General features: G+C 42.6%; 1 protein-coding gene across 1 annotated transcript; it reads right to left on the reverse strand.

Moving 5' to 3' along the window:
• Positions 1-2,015: 2,015 nt before the first annotated feature.
• ap1m1 (adaptor related protein complex 1 subunit mu 1) lies at positions 2,016-9,862 on the reverse strand. Its single transcript, XM_084707993.1, has 12 exons — positions 9,672-9,862; positions 9,032-9,188; positions 8,849-8,916; positions 8,538-8,668; positions 8,165-8,312; positions 7,811-7,937; positions 7,431-7,573; positions 7,110-7,181; positions 6,800-6,958; positions 6,560-6,685; positions 3,522-3,597; positions 2,016-2,883 (listed from the first exon to the last, which is right to left on the reverse strand). The coding sequence occupies exons 1-12, from the start codon at positions 9,711-9,713 to the stop codon at positions 2,861-2,863; spliced, it is 1,272 nt and encodes a 423-aa protein (XP_084564119.1). The 5' UTR covers positions 9,714-9,862; the 3' UTR covers positions 2,016-2,860.
• Between the last annotated feature and the right edge of the window lie 3,738 nt (positions 9,863-13,600).

Raw genomic sequence — 13,600 nt, forward strand, 5'->3', positions numbered from 1 at the left:
ACACTCTCACACACTTCCTACTAGTACAGTAATGTGTTTCTACTGGTGTGGATGTCTCTTTTCATACTCTACAGATGCCTTCCATAAATATTCTCAGAGTATTGTATTTTCAAGATGACTAATCAACAATTTAAGTATAGATGTAACAAGAAGATTATAGGTGTGCATATCAGGTTAGTTAGGCTATAGGGAACGATGGCTATTGATGTCATAAGGAAGGAGTGCTGAATGGGAGTCCAAGAATGCAAGGGCTTCCCTGTACTGTAGGCATGCTGGTTTCTAGGCAGCAGGGTTCCGTGTACAGGTAAATATGAGGTGCCGTGCGATGCACTTGTATATGTGCGTATGTCTGAAGATTAGAGTAAGTGTCACATTGTGCAATGTCAACTGGGATTGCTATCTGGGTCCATCTATTGTGTAACTGAAACTTTCCATTCACAATCTACAATATCGATGTCCATTACAGAACCTCTTTTTTGATTCTATATACATGTTGTTGCAGGGTTTAGTGATAGCGGTGCATTTCTGTAACAATGGCCAAATGAACCAGTGATCATGATCTGTGGAATAGAGGATAAGGAATACAAATGTATAATAAAGGATTCCACACCATATTATCCTTAGATCTTACAACTGGACGTGGAATCATTTGTTTGATATGATAGACATATCTGTCAATTCTCTGTCTTGAAAAGGCATTATAAATTAGACGTCCTCATCATGAGCCTCATCGCTGCTTTTGCCAAATATCAGAGAAGTTTGCTGAGCAAGTTCAGGCCAGGAATACAGACAGTGCTGCTTCAAGCGGTGATTACAAGTGGCAGTTTACTTTGCCTTCATATTCCTAGAGCATAACTTCAAATTAAGCCTCAGGATGTGTCCTCACTGAATTAAGGGGAGACAGCAGACACAAAAGATTAAGCCTGACTGTCACTGACTTGATGCAAGTGAGCTTAAATATCTTAATGTCACTCTAATCCATATTTCAAAGTACAGAACTTCCCCTACCAGTCATTCCAGTTCATATAAACATACCTTTAGCATTTGAAGTAACACAAACATTCACAGACACATTGTTGAATTACATGCATAATACGGGTTACTTTAGTGACACCACCATCCTCATTCTGTTCCAGTAACTGGAAACTGGCAAATGCCTAAATATGAGAAAAAAAACTAAACATGAACAACTCAAGTCTCAAATCCAATAAGGTTACTTCAGATTATCGTGCACATGATCATGTTGGCTCATGTCGAGCCTCCCCAGACCTGATAACATTCCCCTTCTTTTTCTGATAGAACCCTGTCAATGATGCACCTCCAGAGACAAAACACACCTGTTGTGTTGGCGTTAGGAGGAGACTAGCAAGATGTCCCGATTACACCTGTCCTGAAAACTACTGGACAACACGCCAATTGATTGTACCCGTAAAACACAATTATTCAGAGTTCTGACAAGGACAAACTGATGTCACAGTAGACCTATCGTTTCTGAGTCACCATCTCTTCACAACTACTGTAGAAGAGCTGTCGCCTCTTAAGACAAACCTAATGACCTAATATCACACCACTCCAGACTTCAGTCTCGCTAACCCCTGAACAATGGCTACTCTGTGCTTGGCCGTCCTATTCCTGCACACCAGGAACCTTCTAGTGTGTGAGACGGCCAGCGCAGTTTGAGTCACATCCTCCCCGACGTTCCAGCGTGTTTACTGAATGCTGGTTCTAAATAGTAGCTGACATCACACACACACAGGCCTGTGGATCTTGAGAGAACCACTGTTGGGTGGAAACATCCACAGACCTCTATAGACCAAGGGGCCTTGAACAGGAAACTTCTGGCCACTTTTCCCCTCTATTTAGCATTCCACACACAGACGACAGCAGGTGCCTTGTGATGACGGCATTACATCAACTTAACAAACACCCAAAAATACAAATGAAGTCATAAACCCAACTTGTTGGCCCTCCATTGATACAACTTGCAATTAAATGTCACTAGGAAACAAGAGAGATATGCTAAACATGTATTTATTGATTTGAAATTGAGTGGTAACATGTCACAATGAGGAATATAATTATTCTTAACAGGTAATCATTGATTTTAAATTTCACAGGCATGAAATCAAAAGGGATTTAGAGTACAATAGGTGCAGAAGGAGGTTAGAGAGCTTTACAGTTGCCAAAGAGTTTAAATTCTTGGGCAACTTGACCAGTAATATCATACCTTTTTGGCTTATTGGATTACAAGCATTATCACTATCGGCCATCATCCATGGCAAGACAGGCCAAACACTGAATGGGGTGTAAATATAAAAAATACAGATTATTTCATAGTGACCTGGAGAAAAGAAAAAAAACACTTAATTGGAATTTAAGACGTACTGTACCAACAAATATATACAATTACATTTGAGACGTGACAGAACACAAAAAAATACTGTTTCGTACATGAAAGAATAAATCATTGTCTAAGACTGACACAGAGGAAGCAGCTGTCCTGTGTTGTGATAACAGTAACTTATGAACAGAACCTTGTAACGTCCCCTCAAACGACCCATTTACAGTACAACATGTGAATGTGGACTGCATAGCTCAGAAGTAAACTTTGTCCATTTCTCCAATAGCCTTTCCTGTGTTCGGAGCTATACAGTGCCTACAACACTACAACTTGTAATGCAAGTATGACAAATGATGCCTTCACGTGGTTGCATGAGATATTCAATGTAAATGACCTATTTGAACAAGACAAACTGACAGGGAGAGCCAGTGATGCCGCATGATTGACACCTGTCGCACTCGGATGTCAAGGAGACTCCGCCTCCTCCTTCCACCTGCTCACTGCAGACTGAAGCTCCGCCTACTGGGTCCGAAGCTGATAATCTGAATATGAGGAGGAAATGAAGAGACTTAATCAAATGGACGCTTGAAAAAGAAAGAAAAAAAGACGAGAGAGGAAATCACTGAGAAATAAACTGGAAAGGCAGCTGAGCCTTTTAAAAAGGACAAATTATCGAAAGAGGAACAAAAGGAAATTAGTTGAGGATGTTTAGCAAATTAGTGGATAGATTAGCAAATGAACAAAAGGTTGAGAACATGCAAGACTCCTGATTAACTTTATAACTGCTAATGTTGGCCCCCAAATATCAGGGAAGCTTCAAATATTTTACTACGACGCAACAGAAAAGAGATGTTGCTTCATTTTATGGGTCCACTATACTGTATCCCCCATTTCACAGAGCTCTACCAGATCACATTCTCATTGCATGTGTTACATTGCATTTCCATGTGTTGCCCAACCATTACTCAATGTAGGCATACAAGAAGGGAAGCTTATTGTGGCTCACACCGAGGTTATCAAGGACACGTGCCTCTCGATCTGAGGCTTCACAATGTGGGGCCGAGGCACCCACATTGCAAAACCTGTGGTTCCAAACCACCTTGCTATGAGAGCCGGATGGAAGAGTCCACACGCTCGTGGAGAGAAGCGTCACCGATTCAATGGAAGGCTTGTTCCTTACCGCCGTTCTGCGTGATGTAGCGCACCCATGGCAGGGCCTGGTACCCGCTCTTCTCTATGATCTTCAGGTAGCGCACCTGCAGAGGGGGAGGACAGGCAAACACAGTTGGCTCTGTTGGAAGACACGATGTGGGTCAACTATGTCTGGCTGATGTTTTCACTCAGCAACAATCAAAGACCTGTCATTGGAGCCTCGGTGAGCAAGAGGCTTCTTCGTTTCTGTTCACACAGTCGCTAAATATCCCAGCCCAAATCGCTGGTGTTCCTCTTATGTGAAACGGGTGCACGGCAATTGGACGTAGGTCCCAGCGAAAGTGGCGGATGTGGACGAGGAAGTGGTTGTGATATGGGTCACCACCAAAATAAGAGAAGTATGTCCTGCAGAATATCACGCCTCCTGCCTTCAAGGGACATGCCGCTCATTTAATACATGCCCAGGGTCAGAAAATATGAAATACATGTCAGCAGTATTGAGTTTGAAATTACACAAGCCGCCAACTGGCATTTCATCAGAGGACTGCTGCAAATCATTTCAAAGTTCTCGGGAAAATGATTTCCCGTTACTCTTGACATTTAAAACTAAACCACAGACGGGGGTCTACAGCCCAAAGCCCCCCATTAAAACTAGACTAGCGCACCATCCAGGTCTAGAACTACACCAGGTGGAGCTCAGACTCAGACTGGCTGATTGGTGACTGGCTTGTCACTCTGGCAATACGTCTGAGATGTCATCCTGCTGCCTGATGGCGCACCTTCCAATGAATGTAGAGGAATTTGGTTGTACCTGATGACCCTTTTTTTTGTACACTTTAAAATGAGTCCTGCTGCATGAGCAAATTCCAGCAGCAGCTATCTGCCACTAGCCCGGATCTGGTTCCATTAGCGTGGTTTAGCGTGCAAATCAGCATGCTTTTCTGACTAGTTTGAAAAAGCACAAGCATCTGATGATGTTTCTGGGTAACAGATATCAGGCATGGGGATGTGCAACCATGCACTGTACCATGTATGAATGGGACTGTATAAAAAGTGCTAAAATGTCTATATTCTTCATACAATATCTCCAAACAATATCTTCATACAGTATCTAGGTAACACACACCCATGTCACAATGCTAGAGTCCCAGAACCAAAACAAGGTGTGGTCCAAGGACTTTGTTGTCCGCTGTATCTGACTAGAACAAACAGCCTAAATAGGCTGATGTAGGATGGATTTTAAGGAGAGAAAAACGACCAAGAAAGAGGTAACTCCACGAGTTGGCATACACAACGCAACTGCAGACAACCAGTTCTTTTCTCATCATCAATCAAAAATCTTAAATGTCAACACTTAAAAAGGTTAGGGCTTAGTGGCTCCAGGCTAGTCCCCATAAAACGCCTCTAAAAGTTGTTACTTGCATCATGCACACTTTACATTTGCGTACCCTGCACTTAGTGGTGGGGTTAAGAGGAACTTTCACATGCTTTGATATTCACACATGTCTAATTAAGCGAGTTTGGTGAGCCCTCTTCACATGTGTTGAGAGTGAGAGTTGTCACACAGGCTTCACTGGTGGCAGAGATGCTGTCAACTGGTTAGTCCGGCCTTGTAATGACACATGAAAGGGAATGGGAATACTCAACCCTAAGTTTTTCTTTGAGCCTTAAGTATTTCTCAGTCCTCAGGCACCCCTTTCCCAGGCACCAAATACTATTTTCTCCTGAGGTGCCTGTCCTTGGTATTTATTGGGATTCAAAACACCTAGTTGTTTTCAAATGAACTTCAGGCTACTCTTGAACACAGTTGTAAAATTGGACGGTTTTGTGACGTGAAAGCTGAACTCTGAACTCAATCTGAAAAAAAAAACTATATTTAAGGGAGCAAAAACACTGTAGGGGAAGTTGATTAGAAGATGTGATGCAAACTCAATAGATAGTTCTCCCCTCTTGCTTTTTTCTCAAGCATATGTTTGAGGCAGCTTCCATAAGGGTAGACTCAATTGAGCACCGCTTGAGAGGAAGGGCAAGGAAATCATCCCTTTCAGCTGCTCAATTACCTTGAAAATGGACAGACTCATCATATTGCCAAAACGGCCTCATTTAAGAGGATATTTAATTAAAAACGAGTGGAAGTTCTCTTTTTCCGAGTGGGCTGCCTAATTTTCATGCAACTTAATATGGTTGCATGAGAAGCATCCGGAAATTGGAAGTCACACCCCAACATGAACTCTCGCAGTTCCCTAATCACTGTCATAACTCATGGCATTAGAGGTTGCAATAGCTTCTCAGCACTTTGTGTGATATTCTGTGGCCAACCATCTAAGAGTTGGAGAACAAATTTGGATTCCTTTGATAGGTTTCCCCTGTCTAGACCCTAAAGGCGACTGTAACGTGGTACTGGAATTACTTTGGGTTTTCATGTTCACCTCCAGTGTTTCCCTCAGAACTATGCATCACCTCCCCACATTAATTTTGTCAGCTCTCATTCACCAACACAGAAACATCTCCACTATGATATGATACATCCTCAACACTGGTCATACTGTACATCTACGTAACCAAGGATACTTTCAGCTACACTGCTACTCTAGCGCCCCCTCTGTACATCAATTTGATCTACTAGATCCATAGGCCATCTAATGCCTTTTCTAAAAACGTATAAACTTATCAAGGTGCATCTCTATCTATAAACATGTTGGGAGAGGGGTGTAAATCACTTAAAAGCACCTCATTAAACTATGCTATTTTAAAAGCATGTCAACACAACATTTTACTTGTGTCTCACAAGTCACCACCGACAATGGCCGGGTTTCCCAGATTCGTTAAGAAGCTCCTTAGAAGTGTTCTAAGAACGCTCTAGAACGCTTTTTGAACGCACCTAAGAAGCTCTTAGCGTTAAGAGCTTCTTAACGAATTTGGGAAACCCGGCCAATACCTGTTCACTATCCCCACCATTTATTTGATCCAGGAATGAACTATTTCACTTAACGCTCCATAAAAAGCGGGGCCTTTCTAATATCCTTTCTATATATAGCTGTGAGGTCTCCAAGAAGCTATGCGCACCTGGATGCCGGAAGTGGTGAAGTAGGGGATCTCAAACTTGACACTTATGGGGGGCTTCCCCTCTTTGTCCTCTGCCTCCACGCTGGGCAGTCCAAAGTGAGCCCGCATCAGGTACTCTTTCCCTCCCTGAGACACAAACACAAACAAACAAACAGTTTGACATGAAATCCACGGACTACATTTGAAAGCCTTTTAAGCAAAGAGATATTCCACGGTTTTCTTTCATGCAGTTGTGCTTACAGGAAAAGACTTGATGGACCAGACGATCTCGCTGTTCTCTGGAACCCACTTGACACTGCCCACCGTGGTTTTGAACTTGGGTGAATCAGCATCGGTGGGGACAGGAATGTGGATCTCCACATTGTTGGCTGTAGAGCGTCTCTTGAACTGACTTTTGGCCTGAGAAAGCAGCAAGCCAATGGAGATTATTATTTAAATATATATGTTTTAAGGCTCATACTATCGTTTTGCTCAGTGCACAGAGTAAATTGCCATATATTGATGTAGAAAGCATGCCCATACAAAACCAACGATGTGAAACGTGTCAGACCTTGATCATGTATTCGATTCGGCTGTGGGAGTGTTTTTCAATCACCGACTCAATCCAGATCAGAGGCTTCACCTGAAACACACAGGATCCCAGCTTGATTCCACAAAGACACAAAACAGAACTTGACTACTCCTACCCCCTAGTGAATCTTCAGCGTTACTACAGTTAAAATATATATTGTGTGTTAATCTGTGAGTCAAGGCATGTACCCTGTTCAGCATCTCCAGTATTGACAGGAAAGAATGCGTGTCATGTAAGGTGAGGGGGAAAAAAAAACACACAAATATGTGCTGATCCATGGAGAGGGAACCTGGTACACACGTGCGTGTTGAGGCGGTAGGACATGAGCTCAAACTCCCCGTCCGGTGGGATGAAGGAGATGGTGCGGTCGTTCTCGAAGCGGGACAGACGCACGCACTGGTGGAACTTGACGTCCTCCAGCTCCACTGACTTACTCTTCCCTCCTGCAGATGTAAACATCAGCGACTGAAATGATTCCACTTCCACAGACTGCTACCAATTCTTCTTCTGCGTTATATTCCAGATGTCTATGAAAAGGTGCAATCCGTCGAAAGAAAAGCACTCGCATATTCAGAGAAAAAGGGAATTGAGAAATCCACAGACTGCTCGGCTCTCACCCAAGTAGTATTGCAAAAGGATTGAATTATTACAAAAAGATCTGTTTAACGGAAGGAACTCACTTCCAGTGTTTTCAAACAGAACCTTGTCATTGAGGCCCAGTCGTAGTTCGGGCATACCGGAGAGGAACACACGCATCTTAATGGAACCAACAATCTCACTACGCAGAACGTTGCCATTGGCGCTGACCTGCACATGGAGACAAGGAAACAGAAAAGAGAGAAACAAAGAAAAACGGCAAATAGTTAAGAATATGCTATGAGCAAACGTCAACCGAGGCATACAGTCTCACAAAACTACAAACAGAACACACTCCTGCCCAGTGTGACACAGCACAGAGACAGGAAGCTTGAAAAGGGGCCCGCAAACCCCCCAAAGGTAACAGACGAAAGCTTAGAAAAGCCGACATTCCTCACCAGCAGATTGACTGACTCGATGACGTCCAGGAAGACCTCATTCTTCCTGTACTTGATGCCCTCCGACCTCCAGGACACAGCGTTGGTGACGGTTGCTGGGGGCCGTGGAGCCCCTGTATCCAACTTGTGACCCTCCTGAGTGATGTATCTAGGGAAATTTGTAAACAAACCTGAGTGACAGAGCCATATTATACAGAGAGGAACTGCATCTAGATAAATCCCTGTCTGAGGTTCTCATGTCCAGAAAATGTACACATTTATAGGCTTCACTGTATGAATATTGGCCATTTGATGGACTTCTGCATGATTCTCAGCTAGTATGCATGCTCTCTGAATTTCTTCTAAAATGCATAAGCATGGAGAAAAAACGCACTCTTGTAGGATCTTGCTGTCTGTGGTCTGGGGGTAACCAAAGTCCATCAGCTCGTCCATCAGCTCGTAGATGATCACAAAGTTATCCCTGATGCTCTCCTCCTCCAGCTCCTTGAAGTACTCGGAGAACACCTAAGGAGACAAACACAAAGAGCATAGTAGGCCTACATTCATGCCCAGACGACTTTTATTTGTGGTCATCTGCTACGGCTTACACAACAAACGGAATGATACAGCAGTGGATTAAGGAAAGAAAAACCCAAACCAATTAGTACCAAACAACAAGGCTTACACCAAGCAACAAAAAAATACCTGGATAATCTTGTAGAGAAATGAGAAAACCAGGGAGACTGAGGCATTTTTCTTCGAGGTTGCAACCACTACATTGATACATGTTAAGAAAAAGAGAACACTAATTTGACCTAAATCATTAATACTCAGGAATAAGTACAACTTAGTATCTCAGCCACTTCACGAACCAGTGTGGAAGGATACGGTACAGGTTGTTGTGTTTGATCCACATGAAGCGCACTCCTCCGTGAGCCAGGATTGGAGAGAGGGTGCCTTCTTCCTCTTTGTCCATCAGAAGGGTCATGAAGTGTTCAATCTCCGACATGTCGACATCCCCACGGTAGTTACGACAGACGAGGACCTGCGGAAAACAGAAGATAAGCCCAACAATTATATTATCCTAAAAGATTGTCTCATGCCACAACGGTTTTGGTTGGTTATGATGATTGATAGTAAGGCATTTTCTAAACACATGAGCCAAACCACACGATTATGTTTCCCAAATACCTCCCAACATATCTAGCTAGTGTAGCCTGTTGCCTGGCTGAAATGAAGCAAACTTGAGCCGTTTTCATGTGACACATTTTGCCTGCCACATCACGGGATTGGTTTTACTGTAGCAGGCCGACCCCCAGTAGATGCTTTCCTGGTAGAAATTCGTCGTACCTAAGCACCTTATATTCATCCCATTGTCAACATCAGCATATGCAATATTTCAGAACACGAGTGTGGAGTGCATGACAGATGCTACTGTGTACAGGCATAGGTGGGGCGTTCAATCGATTCAGTTAGCTAGAGATAGAAAGCTAACGTAGCTAGTATGCTAGCTGTTCCTTTATCTTACCTTGCCCTTTAAATCCAACACGTATACGGCACTTGCCGACATTCTGCTCAACTAAACCGCAACAGCGGTTAGCTTCTTGTGCAGGATATAAAGGAATATCGGTACCTTCACTTTAGCTCACTTTGAGATAAAATTCAAAAAAAAGGGAAACAATTGCATCCCCTTTCCTCCCTCCGTTGTAACCAACGAGGTAGAATAGTCACGGTTTACAAATAAGTTGTTGTATCGCCACCTATGGAACAGGAGTAAAGTAGCCTAAACAACGCGAGAGTCACAAAGTAAACACAAATACAATAGAAAATAATTGAATGGATATAATAAACACACTTGTAGGATTTCATTATATTTAGGCTACCGTATGTTAGGTTCGGGACTGTTTGAGGTTACCCTAAGGTGCAAAACCATAACAAAAAGTACGTTCCGTCGCCACGATTAAAGGTTTTTTAACACTAGAGGGAGCACCAGGACAGGAAAGTTGAATTGTTGTATTCATTAACATCTCATTTAGTTTTCAAATCTGGGGTTTTGTGCCTGCCTTGGACTCAGCAAAAGCAGACCCGTCACCCTGACCTCTGTGGTCATAAATTCTGATTCTGATTATGTATTTTGAGTACCTTACACTGTCACACATTACAGACCCACCCCTAGATCACTTTACTTCATCCTCCAGTGCCCGTACTCTGCAGGAACCTGACTCTCTTGCAGGACAAGCTCTCCCAGCTGCATCTGCCTGACTCCACAGGTGGATCACTGACTTCTTCTCTGACAGGAAGCTGAACATGAGAACATGGAGAAATATGTATCTGTCTCCTTGACCATCAGCCCTGGTTCCCCTCATGGCTACATCCTTTACCCTCAACTCTTCTCACTGTACACAAACTTCTGCATCTTCAGCCATCAGTCAGTCAAGCTCCTGAAGTTAGCAGATGACACCACCCTTATTGGGCTCCTCTCTGGTAGGAATGAGTCTGCCAAAACAACAAAACAAGAGACTGTATAGATGGTTGTGGATTTCACACTGACACGACTGTTAACTAACGTATTGTCATAACACGTTCTCATCTTTTGTTAATGTCTTACTCATGTCGATGTCACTGTATTTAGCACTTCTGTACTTGCCATATACTATTATGTAAACTATATGTTCATTACAACACATCATCAGACCCAAACAAATTCCTAATTGGCAATAAATCTATCCAGGATTGAGACTACCATGCTCAAAAATTGTAAACATTAAATCTAGACTTTATTAAACACCAGATGTGCATTCTGAGGACAAAGAAAAACCTCTCTGAATGTTCCAACATTTCTCTGAGATGTGTCTAACTTCAGGGTTCACTGGAGTTCACTTTGGTGTTCAGATAACTATGGTGTCCTGCCTAAATGTGACCTTATAGTTCCCTTAATGAGTAGAATGGCCATGCAGGTGATCTACATATACCTACATATTTTCCCTACCATCATCAGCACACTTTCAGCTTGCTCAGTGCTGGACAGACAGAGATACAGGCGCTATTTTTGACTGTGGGTGTCCAAATGACAAATGGTGTTGACGTCAATTGTTTATTTGTGGACACTCTGAAGGGGCATTACTATGAACCAGCTCAAGACCCCTCTTCTCCTTTGATGAGAATGTAAAATCTGTCAATTCTTTCATGGCAATTTCTTAGTGTAAGAAATACATAAATACAAGTAGTGTATTAGGTAGATAACAATAACACACATTTTTACTTAGGGGGATAATGATGGAATTATACATGAGAAGAGGTCTGTCATTAATCACTGATCAATTAACAATACTTAAATATCACAAGAAAATGATTACTTTAATACTTTTATACAGTTTTGAATGTTCTGAATATAATAAACAATGTTTGATTATTACCCTGCTATATTAGCTAATGAAAACATGACCCTTGGTCATGCACAGGAGAGAATTATGTTGCTTTTATCATTGATAAACTGTCATTATCCTGTTTGCCAAAGCATGCTCATGCCTGCATAGCCATAAGTTAGTTCTCTGTAAGATGCTACTAAGAAATGTCTGTGACACTAGTGTAAGTCCGAGGTCACAATGTTTCCAACGTGTACAGTATAATGCCATGCAACTTTGAATGAGGATAATAGGAGGAACATCAAGGCCATTTCTAGGAGCCCTATCTAAAGACTAAACAAAAGCTATCAAGCACCATGAATGCAATGTGTTCTTTCTGTGCTTGCGAAGGCTAAGTGGATTGTCATCCCCCTGATGTTTCTAGTGAGAGTAAAACATCCCATATTGTAATACTGCCCTTCATTCCTGTATTCATTGTCCAGTCTTCTGAGATGCTCACCATGAGTGTATCAGACACCTGCACCTTACAGATCTGTAATAAATACTTTAAGTTGGTCTTGAACTTGTAATTGGCGACTGACTGGTCCTTTCACAGCATTAGGGTGAATTAAGAGACTTCTTCAAATGTCATATTATAAGCATGAAGTCATTAAGACAGACCTTAAAAAGAATGGCATGGTGATTGTCTCCAATCTGCAGATCCAATGTTCACTCTTCTGTACACTGTGAGGCCCCAGGATAGAATGTCAAACCCAATCCTGTAATACAGGCTTTTGGGTGTTTGTTTAGTCTGTTTTAACATGTGTGTGTGTCTCTCAACAGTTGTCATGTGAAGTAAGTAGCAGGAATAACTCCATTGTACAGTTCTTCAGATGTGGTGGAGAGATTGAGCCGAGTAAAGCGTAATGAGAGAATGTGAGAGTGTGACTTTGCAAGTCTCAGATTGTTCTTTAAAGTGAATATGTGGGAGAACCCTGTACAGGTTTTGGGGAGAGGTGGTGTGTGTGGTCATGTGTGTATGTAGAGCTCAGTACACACACAGCACTGTCCACACTTCAACATCGTTTGCATGATGTCTAACATTCTGCTGAGTAAGGACTGGACTCCCAGACACATAGCCTTTTGAGTTTGTTCTCTCACAAATAGTGTCACAAATGGAATGGAATAGTGATGGACAGATCCAAAAGAATCTTATGAAATTGTCTCTTACTTGGTTCATGATGCAATGCAATGTGCCAAAGACTGTCTATGCAATCCGTCAGCATGGACAGATGATCTTATCAGGCTGTGTCTGTGTCTCTGCCTCCGCACCAGTTTCCTGACCCCTAACCTCATATCCTTAGCTAAAGGGACCACCCAATCTGTTACTCAATGTGAAGATGGGCCCTCGCCTCCGGTCTGCACTGTCTACTGGTCAGTTGCCAGGTCTGCTGAACCATTTAGACAGTTACCCTCCATGCAAGTGGACTGGACAGTATGTACTGCAGTCGCTTGATAGGCTTTACAGCCAGTACAAGGGAATTGCACGATGGAATATCAAATGGAATCTGTCACCAGAAGGGCCTCACTTTGATTAAGAACTGGAAGTCAACGGAGAACAAAGAAAGAAAATGTGTGTGAGCTGTGTACTGCAGGAGGGTATGCGGACGGATAAACCCCTCATGTCATCTTTTGTCATACCGACCGAGTCACAGAGGAAAGGAAATTCTTATTGCCATGCACCAGGGTTCACAGCCATGTTCTCATACCAACAAATACAAACTGTGCTGTTGCCAAATCCTGTCTTTAAAAAGCAAAGGAGCACAGAGTTTCCCAATGCAGGTTGCCAGAACGCATCACTCAACATAATGACTGCAAACCACATGATGTGAAACTTTGACCGACATATTAAATACTATACTATACATTTAAGAAGAAAACATGCATTTCTTCAAATTCAAACCCAGAATATTTGTCTGCATTTCTAGCTAGTGTTTCGCCTAATATGGTTGCCATGCCCATGGCAAGCTTCTTCTCCCCCATTGGCTAGGGTTAGGGGTGTGGGCAATACTTGGGTCTTAAGTCATTTTCAAGCTCTGGCCCTGTGGTTTCA

Source organism: Hypomesus nipponensis, chromosome 10 (genome assembly GCF_054491055.1).
Source record: "Hypomesus nipponensis isolate SF chromosome 10, ASM5449105v1, whole genome shotgun sequence".
Taxonomy (NCBI): domain Eukaryota; kingdom Metazoa; phylum Chordata; class Actinopteri; order Osmeriformes; family Osmeridae; genus Hypomesus; species Hypomesus nipponensis.

Excerpts from the sequence above, each read along its gene's own strand:
- ap1m1 (XM_084707993.1), bottom strand. The coding sequence starts at position 9,713 with ATGTCGGCAAGTGCCGTATACGTGTTGGATTTAAAGGGCAAG. Across the intron at positions 8,917-9,031 it reads CAAACACAACAACCTGTACC|TGGTTGCAACCTCGAAGAAA; the intron begins GTATCCTTCCAC and ends GTATCAATGTAG. Across the intron at positions 3,598-6,559 it reads TCACCACTTCCGGCATCCAG|GTGCGCTACCTGAAGATCAT; the intron begins GTGCGCATAGCT and ends CCCCCTCTGCAG.